The sequence below is a fragment of the Hyperoodon ampullatus genome, assembly GCF_949752795.1.
Source record: "Hyperoodon ampullatus genome assembly, chromosome: 14".
Taxonomy (NCBI): Eukaryota; Metazoa; Chordata; class Mammalia; order Artiodactyla; family Ziphiidae; genus Hyperoodon; species Hyperoodon ampullatus.
The window spans coordinates 87,262,227-87,281,677 of NC_136927.1; the positions used below are offsets into that span (position 1 = coordinate 87,262,227).

A 19,451-nucleotide genomic window follows, 5' to 3' on the forward strand; every position below is an offset into this window, starting at 1 on the left:
ATTAGGTCATGAGGGTAGGGCCCTCGGCAATGGGACTGGCATCCTTATAAGAAGATCCCTGAGAGCTCCCTCAGCCCTTCCCCACTGTGAGGACACAGCCAGAAGACAGCCATCTATTAACTAGGAAAAGGGGCCCTCAGCAGCCTCCAGAACTGCAAGAAGTAAATCTCTGTTGTTTCTAAGTCGCCCAGCCTTTGGCATCTTGTTAGCCTGACTCAACTAAAACACCAATAGAAACAAAACATGTAACTTCCAAACCAAGGGATGGGGGAGAATGAATGGGGGGCTCAGTACAGACTGGGCAGGTAGTCAGCACTCAGAACGGTGGCCGTGGCGGCGGAGGTGGGAGAGAGCTTCCGGGGTGGGGAGTGGAAGCAGAGGGACGGTGACAGGCCGGTGGGCGGGGCAGAGCCCTCATGGAAAAGGCAGAGGCGGCAGGGCAGCCTGATACTGCAGGACACCGTGTGTGAGGGGTGCCAGCCTTTGTGGTTCTGGGGGAGACGCCCCGCCGAAGCCCCACCTGCAGGGTGAGCTGAGCTCCGTCCACGCCCAGGTGCAGCTGAGTCAGGGTGGATGCCGACGTCTTCCTAACAGGCAAGGGCAGGCCCACCTCTCCTCTGAGGCCAGTTTGGCCACCCGGCAGGTGCCCTTCCCAACCATCACGAGTTCCCACTCGGCACTTAATTTCCCAGAGCAATTAGCTGCGCCCGAGCTCAGTGCTTGAAGCTGTGGGCAGGAACCCATGCCTGGGGCCCGCGCGGAGACTGGAGAGGCCAGGCAGGTCCTGAGGGCCTGCCTGAGTCCTCTAGGGAGTGCCATCACACCTCTTCCACCTTCAGACCCATCAGCCATGCCTGAAGAGGTCTGGGGCTCACCTCTTGGTGCAGCTCTGACGGTGAGAGTGGGGGTGAGCTCCTGCCCTGTCTGGGCTTCATTCGCCTCCCCTATCAATTGGGGTGTGGACACAGCAATACAACCCCAGCAGAAGGGGGAGCTGCATGATCTTGAGGCGAGGGAAGCAGCAGGAGAAGCTCGCCTGCTCCCTGCTGGAGGTGCCCCTCGGGGGCAGGGGCTGGGGAGCCTGGTCACGGGCTCCCCATCGCAGGCTCTGCTTCCTCTCCCAGCACCTCCTGTCCAGCCCTGGACCTGCTTTAAGACCCCCAGTGCACTCAGCCCCACTGGGACCTCTGCGCTGGGCACAGGCCTGCCCAGAACAGGTGCTCCTGGGGCAGCATGTGTGAGCGTCACACACAGCTGCTGACGGAGGAGGAAGGAAAGGAGGAAGGGAGGAGGAAGGGAGGGAGGAAGGAGAGAGGGAGGGAGGAAGGAGGGAGGAAGGGAGGGGGGAGGGAGGAAGGAGGGGGGAGGGAGGGGGGAGGGGGAGGGAGGAGGGGGAGGGAGGGAGGGAGGAGCAAATGAAGGAACCGCGCCCCGCGGAGGAGGAGAGCTGGCCCAGCGCCAGGCCCAGCTGATAACTGAGCTGCGTGCTCACCGCTGAATTTAGGGCGGCTGGAGCCACTTAGGCACGTAGCATCTAGTGGCAGCTTGTTAAAGATGCAGATTCCTGGGCCCTGCCTTACTGGCTGACTCTGGGTGGGGCTCAGAGCCCTCAGCTGTCCCAGCTGTCAGCCCTGAGCTGACCCCCTCAGATGGGGGTCTCTGGGCTACTCCCCGTCCTGAGCCTTGGCCCCTGCCTGTGATGGGGTGTGATCACGGCTGGGGGCAGCAGGGAGTGTTATCGTTTGTGTTCTCAAGGAAGGCGGGGGAGCTTCCCCTATCCCAGAGAACAGAAACGTGCAGCCTCAGGCGGATTACCTCTCTCACTGACTCCCCTCCACAGGGCCGGGGGCTTCTGCTGGGGGCAGCTGGGGAGGGGCAGCTGGCTTGCAGGTCCAGGCAAGACTCCACCTCTGCCGGCAGCTCGGCAAACAGGCCCAAGCCAGGCTCCAGGCACTGCCGTTCCACCTCACAGTGCACACGGGGAAACTGAGGCCGAGCAGTGAGGGGCCAGCGCAGGTCACAAGGGCGGGGGACATGGTGGGCAATGGAACCAGGCCTCCTCTCCTTCAGGCGGGGCAGGGAGCTACAGGTCTCACCTGAAGGGGTCTGTGGGGTCTTTAGCGTCACACACATCCGCGTGCCCGTGGCAGACGCAGCGGCCGCCGATGCTGATGTCCTTGATGCTGTAATAGTACTGCGCCCGCCCGGGGAAGTCAGCGCCCGCCCACACCTGCCCCCAGATCTCAACCCCGAGCCCACGGGGCCCCGCCCACACCAGCCCCCAAAGCCCCGCCTGCCTGCTCACCCTGCGGGTGACCGTGGGGTCCCGCAGCGCCTTGCCCATGAGGTGGCCCAGCAGCGTGTTGGTGCGCAGGAAGCGCAGGCGGATGTTGGTGGCTTTGGTGAACTCACGCAGCAGCGGCGAGTAGGAGAAGTTCATGGCCCCTGGGCGTCCGTTCACCAGGGACACCACGATCTGCGGAGGGGCGGGGTCAGGCGTGGGCGTGGCTCCGGCAGGGACCGCCCGGCCACACCCCCTTCCCGCGCCGCGCCGCCCACCTCGCCATTCTCCAGGGGCACGATCCGCGAATACTCTGTGCTGCAGATGACGTCGTCGTCCCCCGAGATGCGCTCCACTGTCTGCGGCCCGAACCGCTCCAGGCAGTCTCTCTTGGAGGCTGCGGGAACCGCCGGAGGGTGAGGGCGCAGGGCTCCAGGGAAGCCCTCGGAGGAGGCCCGACGGCAGCGCCCTGCTGCCCTGCGTGCCCGGACTTCCCTGGAGCCTCATGGCCTCAACCGGGAGGCAGCATCAACCACGAGGCGGGAACGCCGCCCACCCGCGAGGTTTTGTTGAAGACTGTGCCACTTGGGAGGCCAGGGGAGCTCCTCAGGAGGGCAAGGCCAGGGCTCAGATTGCCCCTGCCCCGAGCCCAGATTGCCTTACCTGTCCCTCTCTCTGCAGAGAACAAGTGTGTCCCCTGGGTGGCCCTTGCCATCCCCATCCTAGGGGGACCATTCCTGACTGTCCTTTATAGGACTGACCGCCCCGCACTCACTCCCGGGCCTTGGAGTCTGGGGGGACACATATCCCAGGCCCGCCCAATCGAAGCATCCCCATCGACATGATTGGTCAGGGTGGCACATGGAACGACCGGCCAGTGAGCAGGGGTGCAGGGCTCCCGTGCTCTCCTGACCGGGCAGCTAAGCTGGCCGCCTCTGTCACCTCAGGAGCTGCCGGAGCATAAGGCCAGTCCAGAGCGAACCTGGAGATGGCACGAGAGACTCCTGGTACCGAGGGCCCCTGGACCCAGCCATGCCTGTTTCAGGGACACAAGCCACCGAACCCCCACCAGCCTTCGGGGAGACGCACCCGACAGCCCTGACCCACGCAGGAGCCAGGCGTGAGGGCAGGCCTGCTGTCCGGAGACCCTGAGAGAGCGTGTGGCCCACCCCAGGGGACACCCCTGGCCCCGGGAGACTCACAGGCGAAATACTGCCATGGCTGGTAGGTGTGGCCGAAGTCCGTGGACCGTTCCAGCACCCAGAGGTCTGGCCGAGGGGAGTTGGCAAACTTGACGAGCACGTAGGCCACGTGGAAAACCTGCAGGGTGGTGAGTGTATAGACGCCCCTGAGATCCCTTCCATGCCACCTGGGCGCCCCCACACCTGGAGGGCCAGCCCCTGGCCACTGAGGCCTGCACCAGGACACAGAGGTGACCGGTGGAACCCAGCATTTCCAGAGGGCTCCCCTCTTGGGCCTGGGGGTGCCTTAGGGCCCAGCCCCACCTGCCTCCCCAGCCCCACCCCAGGAGCTTGGAGAGCCCTGCTGTGAGTCTGCACACAGGCCTGATAGGGACTGGAGTCAGATGGGGCACATGCGGGCAGCCTGTCTCCTGGGCCCGGGAAGTGGGGCTGGGCAAGGCCGAGGCAGGAGCTCATCCCACTGTCCCCAGAGCTCTGGTGGCCGGCCTGGGAAGATGGCCAGACAGTGTCCCAAGCTCCCAGGAGCCTGGCCTCCTCGCACAGCAGGCCGGTAAACCCCTGTCCTGGGTTGGGGGCCCCCATCATGGCCTCACCCTGGTCACCGCCCCCATCATCTTCAGAGCCAACTGAGGACCGCCCGTTTCACCCGCTGACCGGCCTGCAGGGGCAGCCAGCATGGAGCAACCAGGGCCCAGACTCTGCCTACCACTGTCAGGAGCCCCCAGCGGGGAGACAGATGAAAACGGGCCCTCCCAAAGCTGGCGCGGGGAAATCCTGCCAACCCAGCCCAGGCCTGTCGGGGGGGCACCTGGCCAGGCAGCGGGGAGGCTGCTCTTCCAGGGGCGTCCGGAACCCCCCAGGGCCCACCTGCTGCTCTCTCCCTGGGTCTCGGCCTGACCTCACTGCCAGGGAGGGGCCCATCCCTCGTCTCTCTTCTCCTCCTGGCCAGAGGTCAGCATCCCTGGATGTCCCCATGTCCTGTGCCCCTGGGGGCTTGGTGGGGCCCCTCCTTGGCTGACTGCCCCCTGGCCCTGCAGCCTGGCAGGTCTTAGCCTTGGGGCCCCCAGCCCCACCTGGCACAGGCCCGAGGAAAGGGCTCTGGGGCCACTGAGAACAGCCCATGGGCTCAGGCGGAAGCACCTGCCCGGCCTGTGGCCTCGATGATGAGCCACTGAGACCCCAGAGAGGGTGGGCACGTGAGCAGAGCGCACGTCGGCTGTGCACCCCGCACGCACCTCTGGGGGCAGCACCCTGACGCCCACCCAGCCTCAGCTTGCCCCACGTGGTGACCATGGGGTAGGGATTGTGGTTTCCAGACTTCACAGCTCTGAGGGCCAGTGAACCCCTCCCCCGCCCCAAAGCCGAAGACGGGGCCATCGTCCAGGCTGGTCTCTGTGCGTGAAGTTTGGGCTCCAAGGAAAGCCGGGCGGGGCCAGTGGGAGACCTGGGCACCCACCCTGCACACGGGGAGAGTGGGGGCCCCAGATGACGGGCAGAGACACAGCTAGTGAGCACGCCATCCGTGGACGGCGCCTTTGCCCCCGTTGGAGACCCCCAGCCCACACCCCCATGCCAGACCTGCTCACAGGGGCACCGCTAGGTGGGCTCTGAACTGCCCACCCGCCTTGAGGGCAACGTCACGCCTCCAGCCGCCCGCCGTCCCCTCAATGGGGCCCTGCCCAGCCCAGGGGAGCAGGTTCCCTTCTGGTGTCCACTGCTCTGGACTTCTGCCCGGGACCAGCTGCTCTTCGGTCAGCTAGCCAGGCCCCGAGCCTATGGCCACATGGGGCAGAGCGGGGAACCCCTCCAGGGCCGCCCAAGGCACACAGGCACCCCCTACCCCTGGTCAGCCTGAAGCCGCTGTGACGACCCCCTCGAGGGACAGTGGAGGGAGCATGTACACCTCATGGCCCCATCCGTCAGGAGGCCAGCCTGCTAAGAATCCAGGCGTGGCAGGGTGGGGCGGGGGGCAGGGGGCATAAGGTCCTGGGACCCTGAGACACGCCCAATCTGAGTCCTGCCCTTCCCGGAAGGCCTGGAGTTTACAGGGAGGGGCCCAAGTCAGGCCAAGAATGGCCTTTCCCTGGGTGCTGGGGGGAGTGAGGGCCGATTCACCCACTGCCAGGCCCTGAGGTCACCTTCCACTTGGCCCTGCCCAGCCAAGGGAGGGGCTCAAGCCTCTGGGGGGATGGACCCTACACCCGGCAGGCAATTTGGCCAACTCTCAGGCATTCCAGGGAGCCCTGGGGATCTCAGATGGTCCCTGTGCCAGGAGGGGTCTTCGTGAGACAGGGGGGCATGGCGGCGTGGGGGGCCCGGGTGTGCAGTGGACACGGGCTGCTCTGGGGGCGGCAGCATGGCCCGCACGGAAGGCCCCCAAGGAGATTAAAGCCTCCCGCCAAGCCCCCTGGGGCCCACCCCCGCCTTTCCCTGAGCGAGGCCACCAGGCTGCACCCTCCGCTGGCCAGCTCTGTTCCTCCCCCAGGTCGACGGGCCCGGTCGCATTTTTCCCAGCTGAGAGCACTTGCACAAATATTGACTCGGAGATGCTAATCGGGCAGGACTCGGGCAGTATGGAAACTTCCGCCCCCAGGCCGGCACGCTGGGTGCGCTCCAAGGAAGACCCTTGCCTTCTGTCCATCTGTCCACCTGGTCATCTGGCTGTCACACAGGGGCCCCGGCCCAGGCTGGAGTGACGGGAAGGCATGTGCTCAGCTCTCCCCATCTGTCCCCGACCTGGTCCTGGTTCCCAGGGCCACACAGCCACGCTGGGCACGACCCGGGAGCGGGAGCAGACCCCTGGCCTCCCTGGACACGGCCCTGCCCATGCCGCCCCTGCCCGCTCGGCTCCACTCGGCTGCCAACGCCGGCTGACCTTTCCCGCTGCTACAGAGTTCTGTACAAAAGGAAAAAAAGTCTTTTAAAGCAAAAGCCAAACAAAAGCCTCCTGAGTTATTTTTAAAAATCTGGCTATTCTGGGGCAGGCACGTCTCCAGGACAGCAGCCGGACCCGCCTCTCGGCCACGGCTCCCCTGATGGCCCCCACACGCAGCCTGACCTCGGAGGGCCAGGGCTCGCCAGGAGGGGATCCACCCCGTGTCCGCTGCCTGGCGGGGGGGTGGCAGGAGGCTGCAGAGCCCTGGGGCCAGAGCTGGGGGCCCTGGGTGGGTCCCAGGCCTCAGTGGCTAGATGGCCCTAGGTGGGCATGGGGCAGTGGGACAAACACAGCAGAAGTCAGAGACCAGGGCTCAGGGTTCAGGCCCTTTCAAAATGGTGTGAAGGCTCTGAAAGTCTTGAAAGGGAAGAGGCCAGCAGAAGCTGGCAGCCACCTGGCAGGGATGCCGCAGAGGCACCACCCAGAGCCGCACCACACACACTGGTGCCCAGAGGCAGAGGTGTAGGGTGGGGAGTGAACATGGGCGGGGCTGAAGTCAGGACATACAGGGAGGGCTAGAGAGGTAACCCGTGCTGCAGACCCCGTGAGGGTCTCTGTAGCCCCAGGGATGGCAGTGCAGGAGGTGACAGCTGGTCAGCAGCCTCCTGGGCTCAGACACCCACGTCCCAGGGATTGGGCTGGGGCTGGAGCCCCTGGGAGAACAAGGTCAACAGGGCCAGCGCACGTCCCCTCTGCCCCGGCCCATTTCGGGGCTGGGGAGCCCCAGGCCAGGCCCTGTGCCCCTGCCTGGGGAAGGAGGGGCCCAGCCCCCAACCGCTGGGCCAGGCGGCATGAATCACCAGGCAGCCTGTGACTCAGCCCTGGCCCTGCAGGAAGCAGGGCCCCGTGCCGATTCCCGGGGACGGGCCAGGGTCCCAGGCCGTGGCTGGGCGGTGGCAGGAAGCCCCTCCTAGACAAGGCGTCCGGGCCGGCTCCCCACCCTCCTGGACCCCCCGCCCCAGACTGCTGGGCTGGCCTTTGGGGCCCTGTGTGCTGAATCCAGTTGACCCGGCACCCCCAGGTTTGCCCTCTCTGCAGAGACCCCATCTGGAAGCCTTGATAAAGAGGAACGCCGCAGCAGGGGGGCTGGCCGGGCAGGTGTGTCTACTGGGGCCCCCAACTGGGTAAATAAGAATGGCCACCCACACAACGGGAGCCTGAAAACAGGCCACATGTGGATGCAACTCCTGGAGTGGAAGAGCCACTGCTGGAAAGAAAAATAAAACGTTGAAATGTAGAGAGGGTGGGCACAGGCCCCAGAGACCCTGACTGCGGGGCCGGGAGCCCAACACACTGGTGTGTGGAGCACAGCAGGGGGACTTTCAGGGGCTGGGTGGGGGTGGAAGGGCTCCGACGGCTCTGTAGGAGCTCACCAGCTAGGGTGAAGGGCAAATGCCCATGTGGCCCAGCACCTCAACGGAGCTGGGCCTGGGGGGATTCAGAGACCCCCCCCACCGACTGCCCAGGGGCTGTCTTGGGCCCCCTGCCTTGAAGGGGGGTTTTTAGGCCCTGCCCCCACCCCATCCTCCTACAGCCTGGCCCAGGTCAGGCCAGATGGGCAGTCCCAGGCCGCAGGAAGTGGAGTTTATCCCACAGGGACCCCGACACCCAAACAGTTTAGTCTCAGGTGTGAGCTGTATGGCCAGAAACCAATACCACGGCATTTGTTTAAAAGCAGACAGAGGGGGCTTCCCTGGTGGCGCAGTGGTTAGGAATCCACCTGCCAATGCAGGGGACACGGGTTCAAGCCCTGGTCTGGGAGGATCCCACATGCCGCGGAGCAGCTAAGCCCGTGTGCCACAACTACTGAGCCTGTGCTCTGGAGCCCGCGAACCACAACTGCTGAGGCCCGTGCGCCTAGAGCCCGCGCTCCATAAGAGAGGCCACTGCAATGAGGGGCCCGCGCACTGCAGCGAAGAGTAGCCTCCGCTCGCCGCAATTAGAGAAAGCCTGCGCAACAAAGACCTAACACAGCCAAAAATAAATAAATAAATAAAATAAAAAGCAGACAGAGAACAGAAGCCTTGGGGGCCACCAGAGCCTGGGGGAGTCAGTGTGGGGTGGCGGGGGTGTCTGTGTGTGCCCAGTGTGAGCAGACGAGTGTGCCAGGATGGCCAGGGGACCGAGGACGAACGGCCCCCAGCCCCGGGCACGGGGGGCCCCTCAGGCCCCGCGTCCTCCGAGCAAAGCGACAAGCAGAGAGAGGCAGGGTCTCGCGGTTCCCACGAGGGGAGGCGGGGCCTGTGCCGGCCCGAGGACCCTCGGTGGGGAGCCCATCCCGGACGCCCCGCTCCCTCCTCCGCGGGAGCCCAGCTCAAGGGGCCACGTCCGGCCCAGCCCCTGCACCTGTCCTGGCTGCCGGGCACTGCAGCTAGAGCCTGGCCAGCCCAGCCACACTTCCTGCCACTTCCCTCAAGCCACCCGCTGACCCTCCTGGGGCACTGGCCACGTGGCCGAGCGCCCAGCTAGGTCTGGACAGCCAGGCCAGTGACCATGACCTCATAACCCAACAGACTGGCGGGCATGCCAGGACCAGGAGGCCTGCCCGGGGAGCCCTGAGCGGGCCAGCTTGGAGGGTGCGTGGCCCAGAACCGGGGCGGGCAGGGCGGACCTGCACGGGGCACCCCAGCCGCAAAACAGCCAGCACGTCCGGGACCCTCAGCGCAGCGCCAAGGCCCCAGCAGGTGCTCTCTGCGCCCGCACCTAGAGGAGGGAACCGAGGCGCAGACGGCCTGGCCCTGCCACGCCTGGCCTCTCCTCCACACTGGCGCTGTCTCCCCAGGTGCTGCGCACACCCCCGCCCCCCTGCCATCCCCCAGGGAGGGCAGACCCCCGACCCTGGCATTTCTAGAGTTCCCCAACCAACACTTTCTGGCCTCACACCCAACTCCCCCAGCCTACGCTCCACTGCCAGCCCAGCTCCGCTCTGCACCTCACCCCCTCCGCCCCTGCTGTACCTCCCAACCTGGTCTCCAGGCCACTCCCCTCCAGCCCCGGCCTCTCAGGGCTGGGACAAGGGGCCGCCCCACCCAGGGCGCAAGGAGAAAACACAGCCCGCGGTCGGCAGGGGATCTGCATTCCTCACCTGCATCTGGGGAATGAGGGCTTCGGCCTGCAGGTGAGGGGCAGGGGCTGCTGGCGAGAGCCCCTCCCCATGGCCAGGCCAGGAAGCGGGTGTCTGGAGAGGGTGGGGGATGCCCCCCAGGGCCAGCCCTAACCCTGCCCAGCTCCTTAAGGCCACCGGGCTACGTGGACGGGTGAGGCTCCGCGATGGGGAGCCTGAGGCGGGCAGGACGCAGGAGAGAAGCGAGAACCCGCTGCACCCCCCGGGAGGACAGGCCACTGCTGGGACTCGGGCAAGTGTCCCCTCAGTCACCAGCCGTGGAGACTTCCCGCTCTGGAGAACTCCTTTCCGAGGCCAGCAGCCCGCAAACCTCAGACCTACAGCTCAGTCCTCTCAGGTCTGAGGGTTCCTGGCCGAGACCCACGTGGTGAGCAGGGCAAGAGCGAAGCCCTAGACCTCTGCACGCCCGTCCCGCCGGCTCTCTGCCCCTGGGGCCTGGTTCTCCACCTGCAGAATGCGGGGAACAGGGTCCAACGGCCCTCACCCACCCTGGAACGGGGAAGGTCAGAACAGGATGAGGTGTGACCGGAAGACAGGGCGAGCAGGCTTCCGAGGCCCCAGCACAGGCGGACGCCGCAGGGACCAGGCCCCACCAGCCCCTGCTCCACCCCCCGGGGTGAGGAGGAGCTGCACGCAGCCCTCTCTGTCCTCCCCGGGGCAGGAAGTCCTTCTGATGCCCAGGGCCAGCTGCCTCCATCGCCCCACCCCGCCCCGCCCCGCTTTCTCGGGGCATCCGCTCCAGCTCCCAGAACAAAGGCCCCTGGCAGCCGCTGCACTGGGAGTGCCCAGCCCCACTGCCCACTCAGCCCGCTTCCTCACAGAAGCCCCAGCCCCACCCCTGGACCTGCGCCTCGAGCGGCAGCCCAGCCCCAAAGCAAGGGAGCCCCCAGGGTTGAACTAGCTTAGCCAGGCCCCTCCCACTCGGCCTCTCTCCCCATCTGCCCCAGGGACTGTGGTCAGAGGGTCCTGCCCTGCCTGGGGACATCCTCAGGGCCCAGCTGCTGCCGTCACCAAACCTGGGGGCACCTGAGGACACAGACCCCGGGGCCCCTATGAGGGCCAGCCGGACAAGTCGGGCTCACTAATCCGAGACGCCCCCGCCCAGCGCTCCAGCCCATGCCACCTCCGTCCTGCCCTACCGCCTACCCCACGTGGGGCTCCTCGGCCAACGCAGGACCTGGTCTCTGTCCCCGACCCCCGTGAGCAAGGCACCCTAAAGGGACCCAGTCGTCGCACAGTGGCCAAGGGAGGAAGGGGCAACAAGCTCCTTTTCCGAAAGGGAAGGTGGTGAATGCGGAAGTCTCCCCTGAAATTCCACAGTGGCTCAGAAACGTGCCCCAGAAAGAGAGCTCTCTCGCCCACGGAGCTGGAAACCGGGCCCTTCCGCTCCACCCAACTCTAAAGCACACTGGTGGGCACCCCCCATGCTCACCAGCTCCCACTCCAACCAAGATGGGGCTTTGGGAAGTCAGTAAAGGGGGGAAGGAAGAGAGGAGGGAGGAGGGAGGGTTGAGTAGATGGAAAGAAGGGTTGGTGGATGAATGGATGTTAGGGGGGTGGGCGGGTGGATGGGCTGGGGGATGGGCTGGGGGATGGATGGGTGGATGGGCTGGGGGATGGATGGGTGGATGGCCTGGGGGATGGGCTGGGGGATGGGTGGGTGGATGGGCAGGCGGATGGGTGGGTGGATGGGCTGGGGGATGGGCTGGGGGATGGGTGGGTGGATGGGCAGGCGGATGGGTGGGTGGATGGGCTGGGGGATGGGCTGGGGGATGGGCGGGTGGATGGGCTGGGGGATGGGCTGGGGGATGGATGGGTGGATGGCCTGGGGGATGGGCTGGGGGATGGGTGGGTGGATGGGCAGGCGGATGGGTGGGTGGATGGGCTGGGGGATGGGCTGGGGGATGGGTGGGTGGATGGGCAGGCGGATGGGTGGGTGGATGGGCTGGGGGATGGGCGGGTGGATGGATGGGTGGATGGGCAGGCGGATGGGCTGGGGGATGGGCGGGTGGATGGGCAGGCGGATGGGCTGGGGGATGGGCTGGGGGATGGGCGGGTGGATGGGCTGGGGGATGGGTGGGTGGATGGGCTGGGGGATGGGCTGGGGGATGGGTGGGTGGATGGATGGGTGGATGGGCTGGGGGATGGGTGGGTGGATGGGCTGGGGGATGGGCGGGTGGATGGATGGGTGGATGGGCAGGCGGATGGGCTGGGGGATGGGCTGGGGGATGGGTGGGTGGATGGGCTGGGGGATGGGTGGGTGGATGGGCTGGGGGATGGGCTGGGGGATGGGTGGGTGGATGGATGGGCGGGGGGATGGGTGGGTGGATGGGCTGGGGGATGGGCTGGGGGATGGGCGGGCGGATGGGCGGATGGATGGATGGGTGGGTGGGTGGGCGGGTGGCAAAAAGGAAGGATGGATGGGGGGCAGGGAGAGAGGAAGCATGGCTAGGTGGATGGGTGGGTCAATCTCCCCCCCCAAACAGGGCTGGAAATGGCCCAGGCCCAGTCTACAAAGTCATTTGAGTCACTTTACATTTGCGTCATTTTACAGTCGGGGAAACTGCGGCTTAGAGGGGCAGGATGTACACAGTAAAACCCTCTCCCCGGCTCAGGCCCAGTCTACAAAGCAGATGTGCCGCCTGCCTCCACCTCGCTGGCCCATTTCCTACATATGGATGCCGAGCCTCAGGGGCCACAGAGCCAGGGGGAGCTGAGCGCCATCCGAGCTGCCCCTCGGCCCCATCCACTGCACCTAGGGAGGGCACTGTGCCCACCTGCTCCGGGCCACCCTGGGGTTGTCATGGAGACGAGGCCATTGTGCGCCCAGCAAGGGCCCTTGCCCTGCCCTAGTCTGGCCAGGCTTGTCCATGGGAGAGGAGGGCCGAGAAGGGCCCAGCAGCTCAGCACAAGTTCCCCCGACTGACCCTGGGGCAGAGGCAGAATGCACTTCCCCTTCCCCCTCCCATGGGCCCCCCCCACCCGTGGCAGTGCCAGAGAGAGGGGCACCTGGGGGGGAACACAGGGTTGCTGAGGTCCCTCCCAGCCTCCGGGGGAAGGAGAGCACAGATGCAGTGAAAGCCCAGTGAGCTGAAGCGAAATCGGCCCAGCCCCACCCAGACCTGGTCCAGGCAGCACCACCAGCCCCGAGCCGGGGCTGCAGGCAGGGCCCGCGATGGGCAGCCCCTCCCAGGACCTAACAGATAACCCATGGCCCCCCGGAAATCCCCGGCCACTTACTGGGACTCGAACCCACACCCTCACTGCCCACCTGCCCGCCAGGCCGGCAGGCCTCCGGGCTGGGGCAAGAGGCACCCAACACTGTCCCCTGAACCTGCCCGCAGGGCCCGCCCCTCCAGCCAGGCTCACAGGAGATGCTTCACCACCTCTCCTCGAATACCCTCAGGATGACAGTGGGATGGAGGCTCAGCAAGGAGCAGAGACCCATCAGGTCACACACCGGCACCGCGGCAAAGCCGGCCTGGACTCAGGCCCCTGGACTCACGGTCTAGTGCTCCTTCCCTGGCCCCATGAACAGGGAAGGGGGTGGAGGCGAGGTCTAGCAGGATCGACCTTGTAGCCCAGCTCCCAGGCAGGCCCAGAGCTGGCTGCTTCTGGGCTTGGCCTCATCTACCCCCCCGCCAACCCCATCCAAGGAGGCATCGGCACTGTTGGCCCATTTCACAGGCCAGGATACCAAGGCCCGGCGCCTAACAATGTCACGTGGGGAGTGGGACGCAGCCCAGGCCCACCAAGGGGGGCTCATTTGTCACTGGGAAACGCCTGGCTCCCACCCCCCACCCCTGCCTGTGCAGGGGCCTGGGCGGGCACACCTAACCCCTCGGTGGCCTCCGCAGCACAGGTATCCTAGGAATGTCCACTTCCTCTGGCCTCCTCTGCATTCCTGGAGCCCCTCCCACTCCCGCCAGTGGAGCCTGGCTCCCTGCAGAGGAATTCCTCAGAGTAAACACCAGGGCTCGCAGCATTTCAGCCCCACCTCCACGTTGTCCCCTTAGCGCCCCTCACCCTAACTCTCCACGTGACCTCTGGTAAGCCCCCCATCCGGCACCCCTCCCTCCCTGTGCACCACGAGGATGCTGAGAAGACAAGCGGAAGGTGCCCAGCGCCACGCCTCCGTCTGTAGGGGCCTGCCACCGGCAGCCCGTCTGTGCCCAGCCTCTGCCCAGTCTCCCAAGCTCATTCTGGGTGGACACCTCGCCCCACAGTGAGCCCTTTGGTCAGGGACATAGGGCTCAGGCTGCAGCAGGCGAAAAAGGGACTCTACCTGGCCCAGGTCCAGGGTGACGTTGACCTCATTGTACTCCAGGCCACGTGACAGCGGTGGGCTCTGCCACCAGCGCTCTGTGCCGTCAACGGCGTTGCTCACAGGGTGCGCCCTGTTGCTGTTTGCAGCCGTGCAGATGTCGCAGTACTGGCCCTGTAGGGGAGGGGGCGGTCAGGTGGACAAGAAGGGCTGGGACCCCTTAGCCCTCTGGTCACCCTCCCACCCCATCACACTGGCCGCACCCCCAATCTGTGGACCCTTGTGCGCCAGTCACTCATTCACCTGGCAAATACACACTGAGAGCAAATACACATTCTCAACTTGGGATACGGTTCATGTGAGAGATGATCACGCCCATTACAGAGGACACAGGAGAGCAAGGAGGGAGCAGGGTGCCCGCTGCAGGTGGGAAAACATGGCGGGCCTCCCTGAGGAGGTGGCATCTGAGGCCTACACCATAAGGTGGGGGTGTGCTCCAGGCAGAGGGGCTGGCTGTGCAAAGGCCCTGGGGCAGGAAGAGCAAACAAGGAGTAAATAGCAAGAAAGCCAAAGTAGCTGGAGCTGAGGGGGTAAGAGCCCGGTCAAGGGGCAAGTCACACGTTTCTCGCCCACCTCCGCCCCCCAACCACCAGCCACTGCAGGGGGCTTCAGAAGGGCTCTTGCAGGGTGGGGCCTGGGGGGGACCTAAAGAGGAAGGAAGGTGGGGCTACAGCCGGAAGGCCCAAGCCCGATGTGAGCCCCTCCCCACCTCCACTGGCTCATCCCCCAGACCTCTCCACCAGGCTCTCACCCAGAGCCATCTGGATTAGGGTCTCCAGACAGGCGGAATTAAGCCATCTCGGCGGCCTGTGGCGACAGGCCCCAGCGTTGAGGCACGTGGGCAGCCAGCAGACGAGGCCTGGACCTCCTGGCTGTGCCACTTCCGAGCCCTGGGACTGGGCCAGGTCACAGCAGCGGCTGAGCCTCAGCGCCCCGGTGTGAAGAGTGGGGGCGATGCTGGCACCTGCCTCGGCCACTGTAGGATTAATGGATCCCACACGGGGCCTGGCAGCTGCTTCTGTCATGGCCCAGCCACCTGCCGGGGCCCTGTCCTCTGGGGGGAAACAGGGGGCTCCCAGCACCACCCTGGCCTGCTGTCCCCGTGGCGGAGGAGTAGGTGCTGAAAGCTTTGGGGGCGGGGGTAGAGGCAGAGCCGGGCCCTGGCTGCTGGCCCAGCGGAGGCCCAACCTCCCACCCCAGAGGAAACCAGACCTGCTGTCCCTCTGCACACAAAGGCGGCCCTCGGAGACTTGGCATTGTTTGAGGCCCAGAGAGGCCACGTCTGGGAAATGCGGCCGTTCCACCCCTCCCAGCCTCCCGGGGGCCAGACCTTGTCCTAGGAGTCAGAGGTGGGAGCGTGGGAGATCCCCTGCCCCACTCCCAGGCCCGGCGGCCACAGAGAGCCCCCAAGCCTCCACATATGCATGGCGCGGACACATGTGCTCCTGGCTTCCACGGTGCGCCCGGGATGGAGAGACCAGAAGGCAGCAGACTCAGGCACCGAGCCTCCCATCCAGCGGGCTCCCAGGACCCCTCGTGCTGGGTGCTTTGGCTGACCCTATCTCTACTCTGTTCCTGCCTGGGGCCTTGGCACCCTGATCTCTTATCGTCCAGCTCAGCTGTCACCTCCTCAGCAGAACCCCAGAGCTCCAGACCACCCAAGAGGCTGACCTGACAACTCCGGCCCCATCACTGTGCTTTATTTATTCTACCACAGGAGACATGGAACTGTCTGGCTGTTAGCAATTCTCCATTTACCGCCTCCTGGGGGGTGGGGGGAGGCGCACCTGCCTCGTTCTTAACTGCGTCCCTGAGGCCACCACCCAGAGGTGCCATGCCGAGGGGCTGGGGCAATGGAGGACACCCAGAAAAGGGGTACCATCCGTGCAGGCCATACTACCAGCTCAAATGCTGAACCCCAAACTGGAACCCGGGCTCTGGCTCCCAGACCTGTGGGAGCTGCCAGAGGGTGAGCAGAGGAGGGGCTCAGAGGGGCTCACCAGGCGCTAAGCACGTGCGTGTGGGCTGTGTGGGGCCTGGCGGAGCTGGGAGGCTTCTCAGAGGTGGTGGGTAGGGCCATCTGGCTGGGGTGGGCCTTCCAAAGAAGGCTCCCTTGGTCAAGGGTCAAGGGAGCCAAGGGACGTGTCTGCTCGTGTCCACCCAGAGAATCAGGGGAAGATGACTCTACGCCCCATGCGGCCGCAGCAGGACCGCTCAGTGACGTGGTCACTGCCGACCTCTCTGCCTGACGGATGGGGCTGGGGAAAGCAGCCTCTCTCCGCCCCTCTGCTGCAGAGGGTCCTGCCAGGAACAGAGCGAGGAAGCAAGGAGCAGTGATAAGGACTTCCCCTCCCAGTGAGTCACCACGCTGGCAGTCGAGCCGAGCCCCTGACTTCCCCTGCGGGGCTGGGGCCAGCCCAGAATTCCTCCGATGCCCACCTGAAGTCGCAGGGCCGGACTCCCAAGGTGCCCTCTGCCTGCCCTAGCTGCCCCGATGCCCAGCAGGGCTCACCCCACACCCCGGGTGGCATGGCCCCGGCCAGCTTCTGTCCTATCTCCCCCAGGGGGCCCTGGGAGCTGCTGGCCTGCAGCCTTGGGCCCACGTCCTCCCTGACCCACTCACAAGACTGGGCTCTTGGGACAGAGAGGTGTGCCTGGCCACTCAGCTCCAGCGTCTGTGGGCCAGGCCCAAACACCAACCCAACAGGAAGCCAGGGCGGTGAGCAGATCCCATCCCCCAAGAGGACAGGGCAGAGGCTCCAGTGGGTCCAGCAACTTGACTAAGGTTGGCCTTCAGTCTTTCTGGCTGGTCTTTCTGCCCTGGCAGCCTCAGCACAGGGGTGCAATGGCTGAGCACTACAGAGTTTCGAAGGGAGGCTTCAGCTCTAACTTGCTAGACTGTGAGCTGGGAGGGCAGGGCTGAAGTTCTCACTCAGGGCCCCCTCGCTTGCAACGCACAGCCACTGCCACTTGCCAAGTGGTCACTGTGTGACGGACAGCTTCCCCGGCCCTTCAGGCCAAGCTCACAACTTCGGGTGAGGCCGGCCCTCATGTTCTTCCCATTTTACAGATGAGGAGCCTGAGGCTGGGGGGGGAGCCACACAGCTACGGAGAAGGCCTTTGACCCCAGGCCACCAGCTCCCGCGCTGCTCCTTTAAGCACTGGAGGTGGTAATAAATGGCCCCTCCCTCAGGGATCCACGCAGCTGCCCCTCCTCAAGGGCCTGGGCCAGGCAGCACAGGTGGGCAACAGGGAGCCTCTCTCCAACAGGGAGATGGCTTGGAGCCTGGGCGGATTAGCTGAGGAATCCCAGCTGAGCATCTAGGAGGGGCGGCCAGGGCCGAGCCAGGCGCTCTGAGCAGCTTGGAGACACCCCCCCACAAGCTCCACTCCTCCACCCGTCCCCTTTGATGTCACCCAGAGGTACTAAGGGCCCGTAGTGGGGTCTCAGGTCACCCCCGCTCACCCCAGCCAGATCCTGGTCTGGCTTTGGGGCTTTGCAGGCCTCAGTTTCCCCACCTGAAACGTGGGCTTGAGACCTCCTGCTCAGCTGTACAGGACGTTGAGGAGAGCATGGGTCCAGGAACCCGGGGAGGGGAGGTGACGTTTCTGTCCTGGATGGCTCTACTGCACCAGGGCCCCATCTCCCTGCTCCCTCCCTGGGGGGCGGGGTGGGGCAGACGGCACGGAAGGGGCCCCAGCTGAGGCTCCCTCATGCATCACCCACCGCATCACTCTACTCTCCAACTACCTCCTCCCTCCCCCTGCCTCTCCTACCGGGAAGGTGGCAGCAAGTCCCCGGAGGCTGAGGCTCAGGTTACAACAGCCTTGGGGCCCCCAGACTCTCCTTCAGGTTTGGCAGGGGTGGGAGGATGGGCCCAGCACGGGGTGGCAAGGAGCCTCCGGGGCAGACCCTATCGCCCCAGGCTGAGCGGCAGCCGGTCTGTGTTCCCATCCTCGGTTAAAAATCCCTCCGTTTGTCCCCCTCCCACCTTGAGGGTCCCACCGACTCCCCAGACCCGCGGGAGCGAGAGCTGTGTCTGGCCCCTCCCGCCCCATCCCCGTCCCATCCCGTCGCCAGCAGGTTCCAGCCTGTCCCGGGGGAGGGCGGAGTGGTCCGCCCCCATCCCACAGGCAGCCGGCCGGGGAGGCCAAGTCCCGCCCTCGCCGGGATCCCAGGACTTGGGGCCGCCGGGGACCAGGCACCAGCCCCTCCCCTCCGGCCAGCCACCGCCGCCGAACTCGAGCGGTGCCGGCCGCGCCCGGGTCCGCTGCGTGCCGCCTTCCCGGAGGCACGCGCACTTCCCTGGCTGAGCCCGAAGGGCCGAGTTGGGGTCCCTTCCGTCCGCCGAAAGGCGGAACCGGGGCGTAGGGACGGGCGGCGGGGGCCGCGGTCCGTACCTGGCTTCTCCGCGGCCCCTGCGGCTCCTCGCCGAGTCCGGCTGGAGTTCCGGAGTCCGAGCCCGGTGCGTGCCCCGCGCCGGCGTCCCCGCCACCCCGGCCCGGCCCGCCCGACCCGCGGCCCGCGCTCACCTGGATGGTCTGGTTGGGGTCCCCGCCGGCCACGGGGCCCCCCACCAACTTGCAGTAGAGGTCCTCGGTGGGGCGCGGAGCGCCGCGCGCCGGGGCCTCCTCGCCGCAGGTGGCGGAGGCGGCGATGCGGGCGCCCTCCGCCAGGTTGAAGTAGGGCGGGTGCAGGCTGAAGCCGCCGCCCGCTGCCGCCCGCGCCCGCACCGCGCCCAGCAGCGCCAGCCCGGCCAGCAGCAGCGGCGCGGGGCCCCGGGAACCGCGGGGCCGCGCGCCCGGCTTCGCCATCTTCCAGCTCCGGGGACGGCGGGCGAGGCGGGAGCCTGGCGGGTCTGCAGCGCGGCGCCCGGCCCGGCTCGGCTCGGCTCGGCTCGCTCCGCCCGCGGACGTCAGGCCCCGCCCCGGCCCGCCTGGGCGCCCGAGCCCCGCGCCCCGGGGAGGGGGCGGGGCGGCCGGCCGCCTTAACCCTTGGGACCCCGGCCCGGCCGGCCTCTCGGAAGGGACACCTGCTGGCCTCGGGCCGGGCCATGGGAACGCGACGCGGCTGCGGCCCCCGGGGCGTGACTCCCGGTCCCAAGCGGCCCCCTCGCGCCCTCGGGCACCCAGGCTCCGGGCGCGCCGGCCCGCTCTTCCCCGTCCAGCGGCTCCGCTCTTTGTTTCCCTAACTTCGGGCACCTCTCGGCGGCCGAGCGCCCCCGGCGGCCCCGGGTCTGGCGCCGCGGCCGGGAGTCAGGCACGCTCGCTCCGGATCCAGCCCCGGCATCTGCCCCATCCACGGCCCGGCCCGGCCCCACCCGCAACCCCAGAACTGGCAGAGCGACCCGAGCGACCGCAGCCTGGGAGCCCGGTCGCTGGGGTCCCCCCGGGATTGAGGGGGTGAACTCCGGAGCGCAGCGCAGCCTCGCCGCCTCTCCCCAGCCGGTTTTTGGTTTTTCACCCCTCATACTGGCCCCCATATCTGGCCCATCCAGCAGGTGTGTGGGAAGGTGCTCTTTGTCAGCTGTGAGTGGCGGTGGTAGCGAGGGAATCCGATCTGCCGAGGGACAGGGAGACCCTAA

The 19,451-nt window shown here is 66.6% G+C and overlaps 1 protein-coding gene across 1 annotated transcript in view; it reads right to left on the reverse strand.

Moving 5' to 3' along the window:
* The window catches only part of LAMA5 (laminin subunit alpha 5), a gene marked incomplete at its 5' end in the record, with an annotated part of 53,769 nt that extends 35,088 nt beyond the window's left edge, over window positions 1-18,681 (reverse strand). Inside the window, 6 exons of the mRNA XM_079719119.1 lie at window positions 2,097-2,194; window positions 2,306-2,476; window positions 2,560-2,678; window positions 3,484-3,601; window positions 13,828-13,980; window positions 18,400-18,681. Coding sequence (XP_079575245.1) covers window positions 2,097-2,194; window positions 2,306-2,476; window positions 2,560-2,678; window positions 3,484-3,601; window positions 13,828-13,980; window positions 18,400-18,681 — 941 coding nt within the window. The remainder of the gene's footprint in view (window positions 1-2,096; window positions 2,195-2,305; window positions 2,477-2,559; window positions 2,679-3,483; window positions 3,602-13,827; window positions 13,981-18,399) is intronic.
* Window positions 18,682-19,451: the final 770 nt, after the last annotated feature.